This window comes from Otolemur garnettii, unplaced genomic scaffold (genome assembly GCF_000181295.1).
Source record: "Otolemur garnettii isolate 467f Iridium unplaced genomic scaffold, OtoGar3 scaffold00021, whole genome shotgun sequence".
NCBI classification, from domain to species: domain Eukaryota; kingdom Metazoa; phylum Chordata; class Mammalia; order Primates; family Galagidae; genus Otolemur; species Otolemur garnettii.
In genome coordinates, this window is record NW_003852416.1 from 2,632,287 (window position 1) to 2,651,347 (window position 19,061).

Below are 19,061 nucleotides of genomic sequence, written 5' to 3' on the forward strand. Positions count from 1 at the left end.
GTGAGCTGTAATGCCACGGCACTCTACCCAGGGGGACAGCTTGAGGCTCTGTCTCAAAAAAAAAAACAGAAAAAACTACAGAGATGACTGCATAGTGGTCCAACAGCAAAAAATAATAGTCACTGATAATCTTTAAGGTCCAGAATGGGAGCCAGTTAAACCCATTAAGACTGAGTTCATAATAGATGGTCAAGAAAAAATGTCCAGGTTTAAGAGCAAGAGGAGATACAAAAGGAGGAAAAGAAAAAAGAAGACAACAAAATCCAAAACACAGGTGGTGAAAGTTAACCTTGGAAAGGAAGGGAGATACTATTTTTTTTTTCTTCTAAATCTGGGAGAAAAGATGAAAGACTAAATATAGAAACGGAGAAGAGAAGCAGATGAGAGTATCAGATGGCCTTGACTCGGTAAAAATAGAACTCAGTCGGCTTTGTTTTAGCCAGGGGAAGGACAGGGGAATGTGGAAAATCAATCTGAAAATGTTCTATTGGTCTTGAAAAGCATGTATAATTTTTTAACTCTCTTTTCAAGAAGAAGGGCATCAATCCATTAGTGGGTCATGAATTCAATTTTGTATAATGAGATCACCATTAACAGCACTGAGACAGAACATGGAATAATCGTACTGTAAGGAGAAATACCATTTCATGGAACTTGTTTCTGGCACATACATATGTGCACATGTTCATTAGATCATGACATAAAAAAGTATTTACGATGAAGCTCCAGCAACTGAACCACTATTTGACTTGTGGGCGACGGTTCATTCTGTCAGCCCAGTGAATTATTTTATTCATCTCCTCCATGTACTTGGTGATTTTTCCAACTACTTGACCTATTAGTTTGAGAAGTCGTATTTGTTTTTAATCTCTCATTTTGAGTATTTTTTTCCTCCTTTATTTTGAGGTGAATCATCAAAAACACAGATTCAGGATTATTTTATCTTCCTGGTGAAGTACTCTGTTCATTAGGACGTAATAACCACTTGTATTTTGAATAATACTCTTTGCCCTAAAGTGTAGTTTGTCTAACATTACTATTGTATAAGAAACACACTAGGCATTAAAGTATATATAAACATGCTCATTATGTCGCCTACTCCCCATAGAGACTGCATGAACTGGTCCAGCTGACCCAGCCCTAGCACCCTGGCCTCAGCCATCCTAACTATGTGCACCCAGGCAGGGCCTGGAATGCTGCTCCCCACCCACTTCTGCCCTGCCCTTCATTCCAGACTCAGAACAAGAGTCACTGCTCTTCCCAGACACACTGCCCACTCTACCCACCCAACAGAACTGACCTGGCTCTCTCGTATAGCTCCCTGGAACCCTGTGCAGATTCCCCATAGTGGCACTTTATTTGGGTTTACTGCATGTAATCAGTGACTTGCCTGTCTCCTTAACTGAACAGGACTTCATCAAGAACAGGAAACTCCCTGAGACCTAGTCTCCGTTAGCATACAAGTTAGTGCATGGTACACAGGCTCCAAAATGGACAGGTGAACATATGACATGGAAAGGAGAGGCAAGGTGAAGTCAGGTAACTTGCATGGAGTCAAGGAGGAAGGACACAATATTTAAAGTGGCACAAGTAAAGTTATCTGGTCTATTTCAAGCAAAGACATCAAAGGTAACAGAGGTAAAGTGACCACCCAACACTACAGAGCTTGTTAACATCAAACCACTTTCCCATACCTCTGAGGATCTTTCTGCCATACTTCTGACACTGTAAGTTTTCCTACCAAATTTTCAAAGGTATAATCCTTGAGAGAGTTATTTGTATGGGCCTTTCAGTTCACCACCATCATCTAGCTATCCAAGCAAGAATGTAGGAGACATCCAAAAAGCCTTTCTTTCTCACCAATTCCTACTGTTTCTGTCTCCCCAATATCTGATGAACCTTTTGTTTTTCTCCACCCTTAATGCCATAAACCTTGTCCAGGGCCAAGAACTTTACCATCTGGATCACTTAAAAAGCTGTTGTCGGCTTGGCGCCTGTGGCGCAAGTGGATAAGGCGCCAGTCACATACACCTAAGGTGGCAGGTTCGAATCCAGCCTGGGCCCACCAAACAACAATGATGGCTGCAACCAAAAAAAATAGCCAAGCATTGTGGCCGGTGCCTGTGGTCCTAGCTACTTGGGAGATGGAGGCAGTAGACTTGCTTGAGCCCAGGAGTTGGTGGTTGCTGTGAACTGTGATGCCATGGCACTCTACCCAGGGGGACAGCTTGAGGTTCTGTCTCAAAAAAAAAAAAAAAAACTATTGTCAGCAAGGCATGGTGACTCAAGCCTGTAATCCAGCCAGAGACCGAGGCAGGTGGATTGCTTGAGCTTAGGAGTTCAATCTAAACAAGAGTGAGACCTCATCTCTACTAAAAATAGAAAAATTAGCCATGCATCATAGTGGGCACCTGTAGTCTCAGCTAAACAGGAGGCTGAGGCAGGAGGATCACTTGAGCCCAGGAGCTTGAGGTTGCTGTGAGCTAGGCTGACACCTTGGTACTCTAGTCTGGGGCAACAGAGTAAGACTCTGTCTCAAAATAAATAAATAAAAATTAAAAGCTATTGTCAGCCTCTACCTGGCTGCTTAACACATAACAGACACTCCAATATTCTTTTTAAGATTTTTTTTTAATTTTTTTGCAGTTTTTGGCCGAGGCTGGGTTTGAACCCACCACCTCCAATATATGGGGCCAACACCCTACTCCTTTGAGCCACAGGTACCGCTCCACTCAAATATGTTTTGAATGCAAGAAGCACTCTAAAGTACTGCTAGACAATGAGGTGTGAGGCAGGGAGCCATAGAATAAGGCACAAAAACTAAACAGGGACGCACTCGGGAGGACAGAAGATGGTAGATTCAGGAGCCATTTCCCCTAGGCAGGGCAGATCTGCATGTGAGATAGTAGGACAAGTGTGTAAAGAACCAACTTGAAAGGGCAAGCCTGAAGCCAGAGATGAGTGACAGATAAGAATGTGTGAGTGACCTGGGGCTGATTCTAGAAATGGAAAGCTGGACAGAGTCAAGATATTTGGATGTGATACTGACAGAGCCTGTGTTCGGTGTCCCAGGTGAAGAATCTCAGCTCTACTGCTGTCTCTGGATCTCTCTCAGTTTCAGTGACTGCTTTTGTAAATGGCAATTCCATCCAACTTCCAAGGCTTTCTGAGGATTAAATGAATTAAGTGGAAGTGCCCAGCACAGCTGCTGTCACATAATAATTAAAAACTTTCACCTTAAATTAGAAACTCATATGTATTTAAAACTCCCGGTTCCTATCACTCAATTATCTTTCCATAAATTTTTTATTTTAAGGGTCTACATATGGCTTAAAAGGAAAAAAAGTATAAAAGAAAAAGCCCAACTTCAATGTCTTTTAATTATTAAACCTCATGGTAAGGCCATAATTCCAGAAAAGTTTCTCAGTAATGAATGCTTTATAGAAATATCTTTTTTTTTTTTTTGAGACAGAGCCTCAAGCTATCCCCCTGGGTGGAGTGCCATGGCATCACAGCTCACAGCAACCTCCAACTCTTGGGCTCAAGCGAGTCTCCTGCCTCAGCCTCCCAAGTAGCTGGGACCACAGGCGCCCACCACAACACCCGGTTATTTTTTGGTTACAGCCATCATTGTTGTTTTGGCAGGCCTGAGCTGGATTCAAACCTGCCACCTTAGGTGTACGTGGCTGGTGCCTTAGCCACTTGAGCCACAGGTGCAGAGCCTACAGAAATATCTTAATGCCTAGATATGACCTAGGATTTTATTTCTTCAGAATATGAAACATTGATCTATAACTCTAATGCAGCTCAAAACTGAGCATCCAATATCAGTCCCAACAACCTAATTCCTGTCTAAATGGCAAATCTACCGTGACTGCCTGCTTCCTCCCATCTCCTAAGCCCTCAACATACATGGAGTGAGAAAGAATCTAGAAAAAGAGTCTCAAGGGAGGTAAAAAACATGCTTAGACCAGGTACACTGGCTCACACCTATAATCGTAGCACTTTTGAGAGGCTGTGGCAGGAGGATCACTTGAGGCCAGGAGTTTAAGGCTAGCCTGGACAACATAGCAAGACCCTGTCTCTACCAAAGGGGGCAAGGAACCTTAGAAAAGACATGGACATTGGTAAACATTCAGTTATATTCATGAAATAAGTACTGGGTCCTACTTATTTGGGAAATACATTTGGGGAAATCATAGAGAATTATATGCATACATATATATATATACCCACACACATATATACATATACATATGTATGTATAATATGCAATCAGCAACAGAAAGATACCCAAGAAAATTCAAACTATCCAATAAAAGATACGGCAAGGTGACAAGCTGACATTAGCAGTCTGCTTATACAGAGAACAGTGTTAGTCTACACATGTGTAGCAACTACATTTAGTAGTGAATACCCAGTTGCCCATATTGATGGCTACTCTGGGAGCAGAAGGCATTGGAATGGCAGAGAAGATGGTCAGTGTGAACTTAAACTATGGTTTCCACAAAGCCATAGTTATCCACTATCCACAAAGCCAAAGCATATCCACAAAGAATATCCTTCCACCACCTACCTAACTGAACCGCTCCCACAAACACCATTTTCTAACACCACTTTTCCTTCAGAAGGTATGCTTTAGTATGTTGTACAAATTCAAAAGAGAAAAATTTTTAATTATCAAAGTAATATAATAAGGAGCAGATTTGCTTATAAACTGCGAAAGTACAGCATTTTAGAAATAAATGCCAAAAATTAATGAAATAATAAAGGAATAAATACCCAAAGTCATAAGTATTTGTAATAAGCTCAGTTTTTGCTCCATTAGAACATTTCCACTGTTATTTCAGATGTATTTGGTTGGCAGTTTTCATATGCCCTCCTCTTCCTGGTACACAGAAAACAAGAGATTAAATAGTGTGTCTGCAGAGAGCATGAGTCATCCGTTCCAAGATCAGAGTGAAGGCCCTCCCTCAACCCAAGAACAAGGCTGAGTTTTGCCCAGCGGCTGAAGTTTACAGGCACTTTCACAGTATCTTTAAAAAAAAAAAAAGGTGTCAGATTAGGCATAAATAATCAGACCCATGTTTCATTTCCTGCTAAAGACAAGTGATATTATTGCTCTGAAAAGACAATTACCAACCCCAAAGTCAAACAGATGAGGAAAGGGTTTTTAAAATGAGGAAATGAAAAGATCCAATTGTTAGCTCATCAGTGCTTTAATTCTTAGAATTTAATTAGGCCATGAAAACAGGTTAAGGAATAATTTGATTCAGGTGCCACCTTATAAATGCAAAGTTTGATACACATTTCCTTGAACTCTCTAATGGTAATTATTCTCCACCATTCAGCAAACTAAAGAGCTAATCCAATTAGAAGTTCTAGCAGCTGGTGATTTCCCAGTGTGAACTCTAACTCAATGGTTGTCAATCCCAGCTGCTCATTACCATCATCTAGGAGTTTTTATAAAATGCGAATGCCTGGGCTCTACATCTCAGAGACTATCTCAGTTGGTTAGGTTGGGGCCTTAGTATAGTTTTTTTTTTAATCTCCCCCAGTAGATTCTGATTACTGAATCCACTTGAGAATTACTCAAGTAAATAATTATAAGTCACTGGGAAGAACCTGTATTAGTGACTCAGGCTTATCCATCAGTCTAATTAAAAGATGATGCCTGTGGTATGCACAACTTTAAACTCTTGCATGTAGCAAAGTGTCATCAACTATATAAAGATCTCATAATACAGTGAGCTGGCATAACAGCTGGTCTAACTTATTTGAAGGAGATACACTTCAAAAAATAACCCCAGGAATACTTAAAAGATGAGAGATGCCACCTAGGAAAGCGACCTAAGAACTTCCAGACATTCCTATGAAAATAGAAATCTAGGCCAGGCAATGTGGCTCACGCCTGTAATCCCAGCACTCTGGGAGGTCGAGGCAGGTGAATTGCTTGAGCTCAGGAGTTCGAGACCAGCCTGAACTAGAGTGAGACCCCTCTCTAAAAAAAAAAAAAGTAGCCAGGTGTTGTGACGAGTGCCTGTAGTCCCAGCTACTCAGGAGGCTGAGGCAAGAGGACTGCTTGAGCCCAAGAGTTTGAGGCTACTGTGAGTTATGACACCAAGGCACTCAACCCCTGGGTGATTGAGTGAGACTCTGTCTCGAATTAAAAAAAAAAAAGAATCTAGTTCCAGGGCAGCAAGAAGGCCATGAAGTCTTGATTATCATCATGATGGAAATTAGAAATTGTTTCTTAAACTCTGCAATGTCCAAACATAAAATTGTTATGGTTTTTGATAGGAAGCTAAAGTTCTAATTGCTCTATCTCAAGGAAAAAACCCAATGTAACTCAAAAAAGAACAGAGAACCCCAAAGCAAAGGACTGTCACTCTGGGGGGCCGAGGTGATTGATCACCTGAGCTCACGAGCTGGAGACCAGTTGGAGCAAGAGTGAGACCCTGTCTCTACTAAAAATGGAAAAAGTAGCAGGGCATCATGATGGGCGCCTGTAGTCCCAGCTACTCAGGAGGCTAAGGCAGGAGGATCACTTGAGCCCTAGAGTTTGAAGTTGCTGTGAGTTATGACACCATGGCACCCTACCCGGGGCAACAGAGTGAGACTATCTCAAAAAAAAAAAAAGAAAGAAAGAAAAAGAAAAGGACTTTCACCACAGGCAAGATGATGTAATTAGGACTTTTCAGCCTAGGAGGACTTGAAGGAAATATATAAAATCACGAAAGGTGTAGACTTCACAGTATGCCACACAACACCGATATAGGAAACCTACATGTTTAAAAGTCATGGTTTAGAAATAAATGAAAGGGGCGGTGCCTGTGGCTCAGTGAGTAGGGCGCCAGCCCCATATGCAGAGGGTGGGGGGTTCGAACCCAGCCCTGGCCAAACTGCAACAAAAAAATAGCCGGGCTTTGTGGTGGGTGCCTGCAGTCCCAGCTACTCAGGAGGTTGAGGCAAAAAAAAAAAAAAGAAAGAAAGAAAGAAAGAAGAAATGGTGTATAGAAATAAATGAAAGAAAGGACAACTTAAATCACAACTTTCCAAAGTCATGACCTTGAGAACCTGAATGTAAAACCACATCACACAAAAGTTAGATAAATCCTTCAATAACAAATTCATAATGTATCACCCAAGAAACACAGCAATGTGTTGGGATATACCCCTCACTTTCTGCTCTTCCAAAAATTGTCCTTTGGTATCACTTTCAGAAATAGGATTCTGAGAGCTAAATCAAAGCATAGATGAGCTAAGAATTGGTATTTTCCTTTCCTTATTTTAAAGCTATTAACAGAGAGGCACAAAATTAGCACTTCCATCATTAAATAGATGTAACCTTTCTCCCAGCTGGTGTTTAAATAATTCCCTAGCATTTCCTGAAAATCTTGTTCAAAATTAATTTAGTCTCTCCCTTCTAAGATTGTCTGCACAGTCATTCTGCCACCAAAGACCTCACCAAAAAAAGCTCTGCTTTCAAATCCACCATCAGGTCTAGGATTTGCCTTTTTGTTTGGACTCCAGTGAAAAGCTGCTTCCAAATCAAACAGGGGCCACAGCACAGTGTCCTTGGGGAGTGGGGAGGAGAGAAAATATGTACTATTTCTTAGTTTGGCTTATTAGGCACTATTCATACTCAAACTTTTTTCCTTCTTTTTTTTTTAAGCACCCAATTAGAAGATAGGAATTATCCACACAAAGTGTTATGTCTCACAAGACAAACAAGTCCCTAAGAGTCCAGTAGTGCATAGGACCAGTGTCTTCCAGAACTTTCTACCCTTATAGAGTAATATCATTGCTGACTATTTATAGCTGGAAGGAACATCATAGAATCAAAGAACATCTTTCTTTCTACTTTATTTGGAACGAAAAGAGATCTTTACCATCTTTGAAAAGAACCACAGGGACCTCAAACTTCAAGTCCACAGAACTCGGTGTTAGAGCTCGCTGTACCTGTCACTACAAAACCCTGGTATCTCCACACCTTGCACTAGGGTAAGCACAGTGTTTGATCATCTTTTTACTATGGCACATGCCTAGCAGACAAATCTTCAACAAATGTTTGTTGAAGGAATAGATAACTTTACAGAATTTCAGACAATGTAATTTGTTAGGAGAAAAATATAATTCTAAACTGGTTGGATTGGTGGGGGGAGAGGGCATGCACTGCTTCTTTAGGAAAAGGGAGTATTTAGGCCGGGGCTTGCTGGCTCATGCCTGTAATCCCACCTCTCTAGGAGGCTGGGGTAAGGGGATGGGGGGATTGCATGAGCTCAGGAGTTTCAGATCCTGAGCAAGAGTGAGATCCTCATCTCTCCTAAAAATAGAAGAGCACTGTGTCTCTCCTAAAAATAGAAGAGCACTGTGGTGAGTGCCTGTAGTCCCAGCTACTCGAGAGGCTGAAGCAAGAGGATGGCTTGAGCCCAAGAGTTTGATGTTGCTGTGAGCTGTGACGCCATGGCAGTTTACCAAGGGTGACAAAGTGAGACTCTCAAAAAAAAAGAGAAAAGAAAAGGGAATGTTTGAAAATTGCAAATGGGAAGGAATAAAAGGCATGGCTACAACAGATGAATCTTGGAAGCTAAGAAGTACAACTCTCTAGAAGGGAGACAAGCAAACTATTATTCTGTTAAACATTTGGTCCACTCACCACAGCTGTCCCCTGGGGGAAGGGAGATACCTTAAGCTGGAAATCGGGAGAATGTTCGTATCTGCCATAAAAACAATGTTTAATGATAGTGTGAAATATCAATGACATTATACATGCAAACTACTAAAATTAAAAGCATTATGGCATGTTTAAAATTTCCTAACATTTCAGTTTAAATAACTGCCCCAAATCTTAGATACTGACATTGCAGAATTGTGAAATTTGAAATTCAGTGTAACTTTTTTTTTTTTTTTTGAGACAGAGCCTCAAGCTGTCCCCCTGGGTAGAGTGCCATGGCATTACAGCTCACAGCAACCTCCAACTCCTGGGCTCAAGCTAGTCTCCTGCCTCCGCCTCCCAAGTAGCTGGGACCACAGGCGCCCGCCACAACGCCCGGCCATTTTTTGGTTGCAGCCGTCATTGTTGTTTGGCGGGTCCGGGCTGGGGATTCGAACCTGCCACCTTAGGTGTACGTGGCTGGCGCCTTAGCCGGTTGAGCTATAGGCGCCGAGCCAATTCAGTGTAACTTAAAGTGAAAAGCTGTTTCAAAGAATAAGATTCATAAAGAAAATGAATATAACACTTTAAAGTATCCCACTATCAAGTTAAAGAAATGCAAGGGTAAACTTCAAAGAACCTGAAATTAAAATACCTTAAAAGAAAAAACATCAACAAACACTGACCTAAAATCAACCTGTATTTTGCTCAACCAGGCTTGCCAAAGAAAGCATGAGTGGATGCTTTTGGAAATGGAAGCAGTTCCTTTAAGGGTCTCCAGAAAATGAGTCATCTTAACAGAATGTGCAACTTAATTAAGATGCTAACCATCATACCTTGGATAGAACCGTAATGCTAAATGTTCAGTGTTGATCCTCACTTTAAAAATACCCTTTATACACTGTTACTTAATGTAGTATCCAGAGCTGCTGATAATTTTTTAAATTATTTCTCTGTTTTGTTAAACACACTGATTCAAATGTTCTCAGCTCAGTTATGGTCATTTGTCACATAATGACTAGGACATATCTGCTAACCAATTTGTTAGAGGCTGAGTGAAAATGCTGTTACTTCTCAGACTTGTGTTTGCCAGGATTTTAAAAGGTTAGGTTTTAAAACATATTTGAGCAGGAATAGAACAGTTTACAAAAAGACACACAGAGAAATAGTAACAGCTTGTAAAGATCTAACACATTTAATTCCCCATAAAACTACGCCAAAAACGAGGTTAGGCTGCAATTCTGAGAATGTACTCAATCAACAGCACAGCTAAACTAGTTTTATTTTCCAATAGTCTGGCTCTACCTGCAAATACATCAACTGATCCTATCATAAATCACAAGGACAAAAATTAGCAATGTCAACCTTATTTTGCATAAGCATCAGTTTGGGAAAAATAAAGATACCTAGGGGTCCTGTTTATTTTCATTTGAAGAGAACAGATTCATTGAATCCCATAGGCTTAAAGGTTAGATTTCGCCCTTCACTGAATAAAATGACGATGAGATATTAGCATGGCTTTCCTTAGGTGACAAAAAGGCACTGTTTCCTAGTCTTTTGTTTTCATATTCTCCATTTAATCTTCCCAACAAGCCCTTTGTTACTAAACCCATACAAGGTAGACCAGGGACTAGAATTACTTCAATTCATTCAATAAAAATTATACAGAAGACCTGCTGTGGACTGGGTGCTAGGGATATGGCGATGAGTCCTTCTCTGTCCCTATGGTAGGGCTATATTAGGCTGGGCAGGTGGAGGACAACATACCAGTACAGCCAGGTTTCTGCTGGCCCTTGGTTTCTGCTGTCCAGGCACCTTGGTTTCTGGCACATGCATGATCTACTCTAGAAGGACTTGATACTGCCTCTCCTCTGGCCCCTGGCCTCTGCTGGCCATAGCCAGGGCGGAATACACAGCCTGAGATTCTACCAAGGTTCCTCCCTTTGTGGAGAGTGGCTGCCCTACAGGCTTTTCTCCTCCCTTGCACCTCCACTTGACATGCTCAGAAAGGAAGCCCAAGAAATTAGATCTAGGGCTTGTGCAAAGCTAGCCTGAGAAAGGCTTCAGGTTGCTTATCAGTGGAAGAAACAGTACATATCAATGTTTCTGCTCAAAGATCTCCCCTATATCCATTCCCCTCCCAAACTGCAGATGTTCCAAAAACTTAAGAAGAGAAGCCTGATAAAGTGACTATAGCTGGAAAAACTTCTAATCGATCTATTACATAATGACATTCCCTGTAACTATATAAAATAATTTTGCAAGAAAGGAGCCAGGGGCTTGGCACCTGTAGCGCAGTGGTTAGGGCACAGGCCACATATACTGGGGCTGGTGGGTTCCAATCCAGCCCCGGTCAGCTAAAACAACACTGACAACAACAACAACAAAATAGCTGGGCGTTGTGGCAAGCACCTGTAGTTCCAGCTATTTGGGAGGCTAAGGCAAGAGACCTGTATAAGCCCAAGAGTTTGAGGTTGCTGTGAGCTGTAACACCACAGCACTCTACTGAGGGCAACATAGTGAGACTCTATCTCAAAAAAAAAAAAAAAAAAAAAAGAAAGGAGCCAGGACAGGCACAAGGTCAAAGAACAAACCTGTTATTCTATTATTGGTCTTTTCATTCTATATAGGTCCTTCAGCGTGCTTGCTTTGACATTTGAGAGGCTACTTTATTCTCTACACGGGCTACGCCAAAATGATTAGGATAGCTAAAGATACATTTCAGCTATTACTTGTGAAAAGACAAATCCTACAATTTGGGGGTCAAGAGATAAAAAGGTTTATAAAACATTTTTCTCAATATTGAGGAAAATATGGCCTTGTAGTCACATACTGGGTTAAAAGCCTGGCTCTCCCCCATATTCTATGATCTCAGGAAAATTCCTTTTCTGTGCCTCAGTTTCCCGATCTAAAAAATGAAGATAATAATTAAACCCTCCTCCTGAGGTTTACTGCAGGAACAAAATGAAATAATACAAAGGACCTAGAAGAGTATCTGGCTCAGAAAAATGCTCAAAAGCTATCATTAGCTGCTCAATCTCAGCTGACAATGTAAACAACAAAATATGCACAAAAACTTCCCTCTGTAGGCTCGGCACCTGTGGTTCAAGCGGCTAAGGCGCCAGCCACATACACCTAAGGTGGCGGGTTCAAATCCCCAGCCCGGGCCCGCCAAACAACGATGATGGCTGCAACCAAAAAATAGCCAGGCATTGTGGCAGGCGCCTGTGGTCCCAGCTACTTGGGAGGCTGAGGCAGGAGACTCACTTGAGCCCAGGAGTTGGAGGTTGCTGTGAGTGTGATGCCATGGCCATGGCATTCTACCTAGGGAGATAGCTTGAGGCTCCGTCTCAAAAACAAACAAACAAACAAAAAAAAAACTTCCCTCTGTAAAATCTGATTCCAAAAATTGTCATGTCATCTTACAAAGACCTTGTCTTTTATTTTTTGAAGCTAAGGGAAGGGGGATAATGCTTTTCTATCTTAAAAATGCGTCCAATATGTGGATGCATAAAAATAAATGTATATAAAAATAAGTGTACAGACCTATTCAACCTGACTGCTAGCCTGTTAGTAATACAAAGCATGATGTAAAAAGTAGCACAGGATATAAAACTGGTAAGCTTGAAGACACAAAAAAATCTGGTTATTCAACAGTAACAACTATGATTAGAAAAATGTTATTTCTTTTGGTGGTCATAATTTTTTAATCAAATGCCTTACTACATTTTTTCACGGTAACTTGTGAATTTTTAGCACATGCAATCTTTAAAAGAGATAAAGTTCAAAATCCTTTTTTAAAAGTAAATGCCAAATGACACAAAACTCTAAATAAACTGAATACAGTTTCATAAAAAATGTCTCAAGGAAAAATACTCCATGTGGACTTCAATTGCATAATGATAATTTCTCATTCAAGAAAGTTAACTTCAAATGACACTGTAAAAATAATTTCATTATCAAAAATTAAGAACAGGTCCTAGCACCACTCTGGGAGGCCGAGGCGGGTAGATAGCTTGAGCTCATGGGTTTGAGACCAGCCTGAGCAAAAAGCAAGACCCCCCATTTTCTAAAAATAGAAAGTGAGGCAAGAGGATTGCTTGAGCCCAAGAGTTGGAGGTTGCTGTGAGCTGTGATGTCAAAGCACTCTACCCACGGCAACAGCTTGAGACTGTTTCAAAAAAAAAAAAAAATTTAAGAAGAGGAAAATTTCTTATGTTTCTCTAAATCCTAAGTAACTGATAACTATTATATCCTCCAAAAAAAATTCACTAGTATTTCTCATTCAGAGTATCACCTTTCTATATATATAGCTTATATGCTTAGGAACGTTATATATATGACAGATGCTTTGAGATCATTTTGTGGTCACTCAGTCCCAGAATAGAATGAGGCAACACATGGCAATAAATTATATAACACTGTCATATCAGACAAAGCCACAAGGACTAGTGGAAGCAATTTTAAGACTGAACAGATAAGACCATATCACCATTCTCCAAAAGTGGATTGTATTATATTTCTTTTTAAGTCTTTAAATTACAGTTCTTATCCTCAGATCCTAAACTCTACTCTCAGGAGATTAAGGAATGTTTACATAGTGCCCTATCATTTTCCCTGCTAGAAAATAAAATGAAATAACCTAAATATGCATCTCTGGTGGTCATTACCTTGCAATAAACATAAGCATCTATCAAAAAGCAGAGCCCATGTATGAATACAGACTACTAAATACCCTTTTTGTAAAATAATGGAAACACCAGAAAAATAACAATATTCAATTGTTACGCTAGAAAAAAAGCTGAAAAATGTAACCAGTGTTGAACATAATAAGCAATACCACAAAGATAAAGAAAGAGATGATGCTACAGCAGACAGAAATAGAACCCAAGTGGAAGTGCAACTTTCCTCCTATTTTCTCACCCAACTGGACAGAGATTTTCTGCCCTAATTAAAAGACATTCAAAACAGGGACTAAAATGAGTAATAAGCATAACAACATTTTATTTTTAATGCAATGGTATTACTGACAGGAAACTTGGACTTAAATTTGATTCAGCTCAACTCAACCAAAAACGCCTTCCCTGTCCTGAGCCCACAAAAGACTAGAGCATCGGTTCTCAACCTATGGGTCGCGACCCACAGGAACTATATTAATGGGCCACGGCATTAGGAAGGTTGAGAAGCACTGGTCTAGAGACACCAAGATGAATAAAGAATGGTCCCTGCCTCAGGGACACTGTCCACTGGGGAAGAAGTAGACAAACTACTATTACATGACAAGGTGGGGGCTACAAGTGTGTGGTAAGGGTAGAAAGGACCTGAAAACACAGGAAAGGTGGCCAATAATCCCACCCCAGGGATGAGTGCTGATGGAGCAGAGGGTTGAGTGGGGTCTGAGGCAGGGTCTTAAACTAGGCAGGAAAAGGGGCTGACAGTAACAGACATTCCAGACTAAAGAAATGGTTGTTTTTATCTTAAATAGCATCATTACTGATTCTTCTGATGTCTCTAGGAAAAAGAAAACTCTTGTTTCAGGCTGTTCAACAGCCACAAATGCAAAAAACACGATGTGCACAAAATTTTCTGGTCTTCTAATACTGCTATTTGGAAAAGCAAACGAGTTGGCCAGTACCTATTCAGTTGAAGAACCAATAGGAAAGATTTTAAATGCAGTCACTACAAACAGCAAAACTTGCCATGAAAGCAGAAGGAAAAAAATCCAATAAAGAGAATGTTAAATGATTCCAAATATAGAAAAAGATCTGAAAAGCACTGATTCAGTTCAAATGCCATTATTAAATCGCCATCATTTAGAAAGGCTCTTCAGTCCTGGACAGGATAAACTATGGTATAATCGAGTGCATGAGATTCTTTATTCACTAGCTACACTTGAACACCTAAAGATCAAAACTGGTCATTACTTCTAAAATAAAATGGCCTCTTCCTTAGAGTCTAGATTTGTGATGTACCTTAGTCTGTGGTCGGTTGCATACTAAGAAATGAGATTAAATTTAATTGCAGTGGCTACAGCCATTTTATTCCCAAAAAAAGTTCTGATATGGACTTTGGAAAAATAAACAGTAATCCAAACCACAAAGCCTAATCCAAAACCCGGGCCCAGGTTACCCTTATATAGTTGAGGAAACTGAGGTGCAGAAAATTTGTTCTGTCAGATGAGTAGGAAATGAACTCAAATTGCATCCAGCTCGTAGCCTAAGCTTTTAGAATCCAAAAAAGTTGGCTCTTTTGACAGCCTGAGAATTTTGCAAACTACTTCAAACTACACTGAAGCCTTACCCAAACTTTGGTGGGTGGGGAAAGAATTGCCAAGCAAAAGGTCAAATCAGGAAAAACAGAAGAGAATGATAAGAGACTGGCCAAAATTAGCCGATCTTCAACAACTTCTGTCCTAAGATGTCAAGAACTTCATCTAGGTGCAGTAATTTCTCCTCCATTCTGAAAAGAGGACTAAAATGTAACAGCAAGAAAATACAGCCTGAGTCTAGTCAAAATTAATAAGGTTTCCTTCACTGTTCTAGCAAAGCAACCAGCAAGCCTTCAGAAGAAAGTGGGGGCGGGGGGGGGGGGCAGTGGCTCAGGCCTGTATCCCAGCACTTGGGACACAAGGCTGGCGGACTGCCTGAACTCAGAGGTTCAAGACCAGCCTGAGCCAGAGGGAGACCCCCATCTCTAAAAACAGCTGGGCATTGTGGTGGGTGCCTGTAGTCCCAGCTACTTGAGAGGCTGAGGCAAGATAATCACTTGAGCCCAAGAGTTTGAGGTAGCTGTGAGCTATGACACCACAGCACTCTACCTACCAAAGGTGACAAAGTGAGACTCTGTCTCAAAAAAAAAAAAAGCGGGGGCTACCAAAACGTGTTCTGGAGGTCAAAGAAGTGTCTATTAGTGCCCCAACTCCACTGTGACCTCAGGCAAGTACTAAATATCTCATACCTTTCCTCTCACCTGAAAAAGAGAGTACTACCACCTGTTCTGTCAAGTTATTGTGGGATTGGTAATAACTCTAGGAAACCACCCTACAAATGGTAACGAGTTGTGATCTGAAAACCTCATTTGAACCTCTCATACTTTTCACTTCATACCACATAATTCTGTTGTCTAGTTGCATGTAAGAATTACTAGTAAATTAGAGATGCTCTGGCTATTTCTTTAAAGAACTCCATTCTCTCACTTTTCCTAAAATGAAGGATCTCTTAGTGATAAGGGAATAGGACCTACAAGCTATAAGGGGGAGACTCTACCCAGGTCCCTCCTAGAGGAAACAGGACTGTCCACTCTCTGAAGGCAGGACTGCTCGGTTAAATGCACGACTGCAAACACATTTTCTTAAAGCAAGATAACTTTTGTGGACTTAGGCCTCTCCTAGCAGCTTACATGACTCCCAAACACTGGCCCACAAAAATTTTGTATTGCACAGTATTGAGTCACGCACACAAAAAGCTCAAAATTTTACATTGCAATAGTTTAACTGTACTGCAATATTGAAATCAAAGTACTTTGAGTTGGGTGCCTATAAGGTAACCATAATGAAGTTACACCTTTAATAATGAGGAACCGGGAACACATGGATGTCAACAGGGAGTGGGTGTCCAGCAGAGCACTCGACTGAACTGGAGCAATCCCTTGACATCCAAATTAGAACACATAACTTCTCCGGAAGGACATGTAAGAAGCTCCTCCAGGGTGTAAGAGGCCTTTAAGGCCAAATGCACCTTGGTGGAACTTTCCGTGTGTGGGGAGGTGTAGGTGTACCCACACACACCCCCAACCCCTGGCTTGAGCCCCAGATCCCCGAGTTCCCCGACCCCGAAGGTGGGCGCGCAGCGCGGAAGCGCGCCAGAGGGACAAGGGTCGTCAGCCTTTCTGGCTCTGCAAAGGGGCCAGGGCTCGGCGCTGCCCTCGGGAAAGGCCGGGGCTCCCGCCCGTCAGGAAATCATGACAGCCCGCGCGCTCGCAGCCCGCCGAGCCCCGCCTCGCCAGGCCCGCAGGCGGCTGCTCCGGGCTGAGGGGCCCGGCCGCGCCCCCTCCGCTCCCCGCGCCGGCCCAGCGCGCCCCTGGCCTCACCGGGTCGGAGCTGGAGGCTGCCGTCGCGGCGGCTGCACCACAGCGCGCGCTCGCCCTGCTGCAGGATGTAGTGGTCCTTAGCCTGGAAGAGCTCCATGCCGGCCCCGCGCGCAGAGGGAGGCGGCGGCTCGCGGGGGGAGCACGGGCGCCCTCGTTGGCCACGGCCGGCGGAGCCCGCGCTCCAGGGAGCAGCGAGGAGGGACGGCGCCGAGCAGCAGCGGCGAGGGAACGCCCGGGGGGCCCGACCCGCCGGCGGAGAACGCGCCCCGGCGCGGCGGCCGTAGAGGCCTCTCCCCCGGCTCCTCCCCTTCCCCGGCTCCTCCCTGACTGACTCCTCCCCGGATCCACCCCGGGCCCCTGGCTCCACCCCGACGTCTCCAGGCTCCGCCCCGAGCCCCGGTCCCGCCCCCTCCTGCCTCTCTCCCGCCTCTTTCTCCTGTCGGCTCCCTCTCCCTACCCTTCCTCCGGCTTCTCCCGCTTCCTCCTCCCGCTCCTCCTTTCCTTCCGCCCCTTCCCGCTGCCCCTCCCCGCCCCTCCCCCGGCCGGCCCCCCCTCGCCCTCGCGCGGTCTCGGGGCGGACGAGCCCTCCTGGGACCTTCCCTCCTCGCCGGCAGGTCATGCCTTTCACCAACCCCTACGGAACTCAGGCCGAGTCCCTACATCCGGCCCCACAACCCTTCCTCCCGCGGACTTTAGCGGCCCACAGAGACCCCAAAGGGACAGCTGGAAAACTGGACCCACCTGGCTGGTCGCAGGGCTTCACCCCCAGCCAGGCTCTCCGCCGAGTTCAGGTGTTGTCTTTGTTCTATTTCCAATTAGAACGGACGGTTGACAACAGCAGGCATTCGATAAATGCACATCAACAATAGAAAATACACGAGTATTAGCAGCACAGGGCTAAACAGCGAGGAGGGAAGTAGAGGTGCTCCCGTCTTCCGAATTAAGCAGGATGAGACCGAGACCTCATAAAAGCTAGTTAGTGAAGTGAAAGGGATATACTTTGGCGAGGGCAAGATGAAAGGAAAACTTCTTGTGCAAGGAGTCTTTCCTAAGCATCTCTGAGCTCAACGTACCTTGAAAAACCAGAATGGGTTTGGGGAATGAGGCCCCCAGTCCCAGGCCCAGTTTGGGTTCTGTCTACCTGGGTCACCTAGTTCCTTGGTCTCAGATGGCAGTTGAAAGAATGATCTTTAATTATACTCCCAGTTTTACAAACCAGTTGAGTTCTTTCTATGTTCTCTAATGTCTGAGCAAAAATAAGAGTTTTCTTTTTAGACTAGATAGGGACAAAAAAAGGGAGGCAATACTTTCTCTCTTTCTTTTTTTTCTTTTTAGTAACAGAGTCTCTCTTTCGCCTATGCTAATGTACAGTGGCCAGATCACAGCTCACTGCAGCCTCCAACTCCTGAGCTCAAGCAATCCTCCTGCCTCAGCCTCTTACGTGGCCTTTTTTATTTTTTTCTTTCCATGTAAAGCCCATGTCTTGCTATGTTGTGCAGGTTGGCCTGGAACTCCTGGCCTCAAACCATCCTCTTGCCGTAGCCTCCCAAAGTGCTGGGATTGCAGGTGTAAACCACCTCAGCAAGCAAAGAAGCAATACTTTTAACCGTCTGCTCAAATAAAAGTGAGAGGATCCAAAGAAGGAAAGATTTACACATGAGTAATTATTCCAACCCACAGTGATTTCATTATTGAATTTCCATAGCACAGAAAGTCCCATGACAACAAAATGTCTTGAATCTTTTCTAATAAGTACCATGCCTTCCGGGCTATTCAGGCTTCTCACCATAAGGGTCAAGGGCATGGGGTTGGTGGTTACCATATCAAAACTTTGTGATGTGATTTGGACAAAGAAGGTAATGAAGATTAGTTTTAGTGAAACCATCAGTTTCAGATTTATTGTCAAATTCAGCCATATGTTGTCTTTCTTTAGCAAAAATGAGTAACGAGAAATCTTACAAAGACAGAATGTCCTGCAAATTATTTCATTATAGTTTTGATGAATCTCATTGCTGGATGTGAGGGAAACAGCGCTGTTGCTGCCATTTTAAAACAATTAATTAGTTGATTGACACTTTCCCTTATGTTTCAGATCAGTGGTTCCAAGCCTGGTTACCGATTAGAAACACTTGAGGAATTTTTCCTAACACAGCCATGCATGGAGCTCAGACCAATTAAACCAGAATTTAATTGGGATAGGACTCTGGCATCAGTATTTTTTTTTTTTCTAAGCTCCCAGATGACTCTGATGTGTAGCCAGGGTTAAGCACCACTGTTTTAAATAAAATTAATTATGGCTCGGCGCCTATAGCTCAAC

The 19,061-nt window shown here is 42.8% G+C and overlaps 1 protein-coding gene across 3 annotated transcripts in view; it reads right to left on the minus strand.

Moving 5' to 3' along the window:
- The window catches only part of INPP5F (inositol polyphosphate-5-phosphatase F), a 100,696-nt gene extending 83,662 nt beyond the window's left edge, over positions 1-17,034 (minus strand). For all 3 annotated transcript variants that reach the window (XM_012803675.2, XM_023511633.1, XM_023511635.1), the window contains exon 1: positions 16,745-17,034. In XM_012803675.2, coding sequence (XP_012659129.1) covers positions 16,745-16,841 — 97 coding nt within the window. In that variant the 5' untranslated portion in view covers positions 16,842-17,034. The remainder of the gene's footprint in view (positions 1-16,744) is intronic.
- Between the last annotated feature and the right edge of the window lie 2,027 nt (positions 17,035-19,061).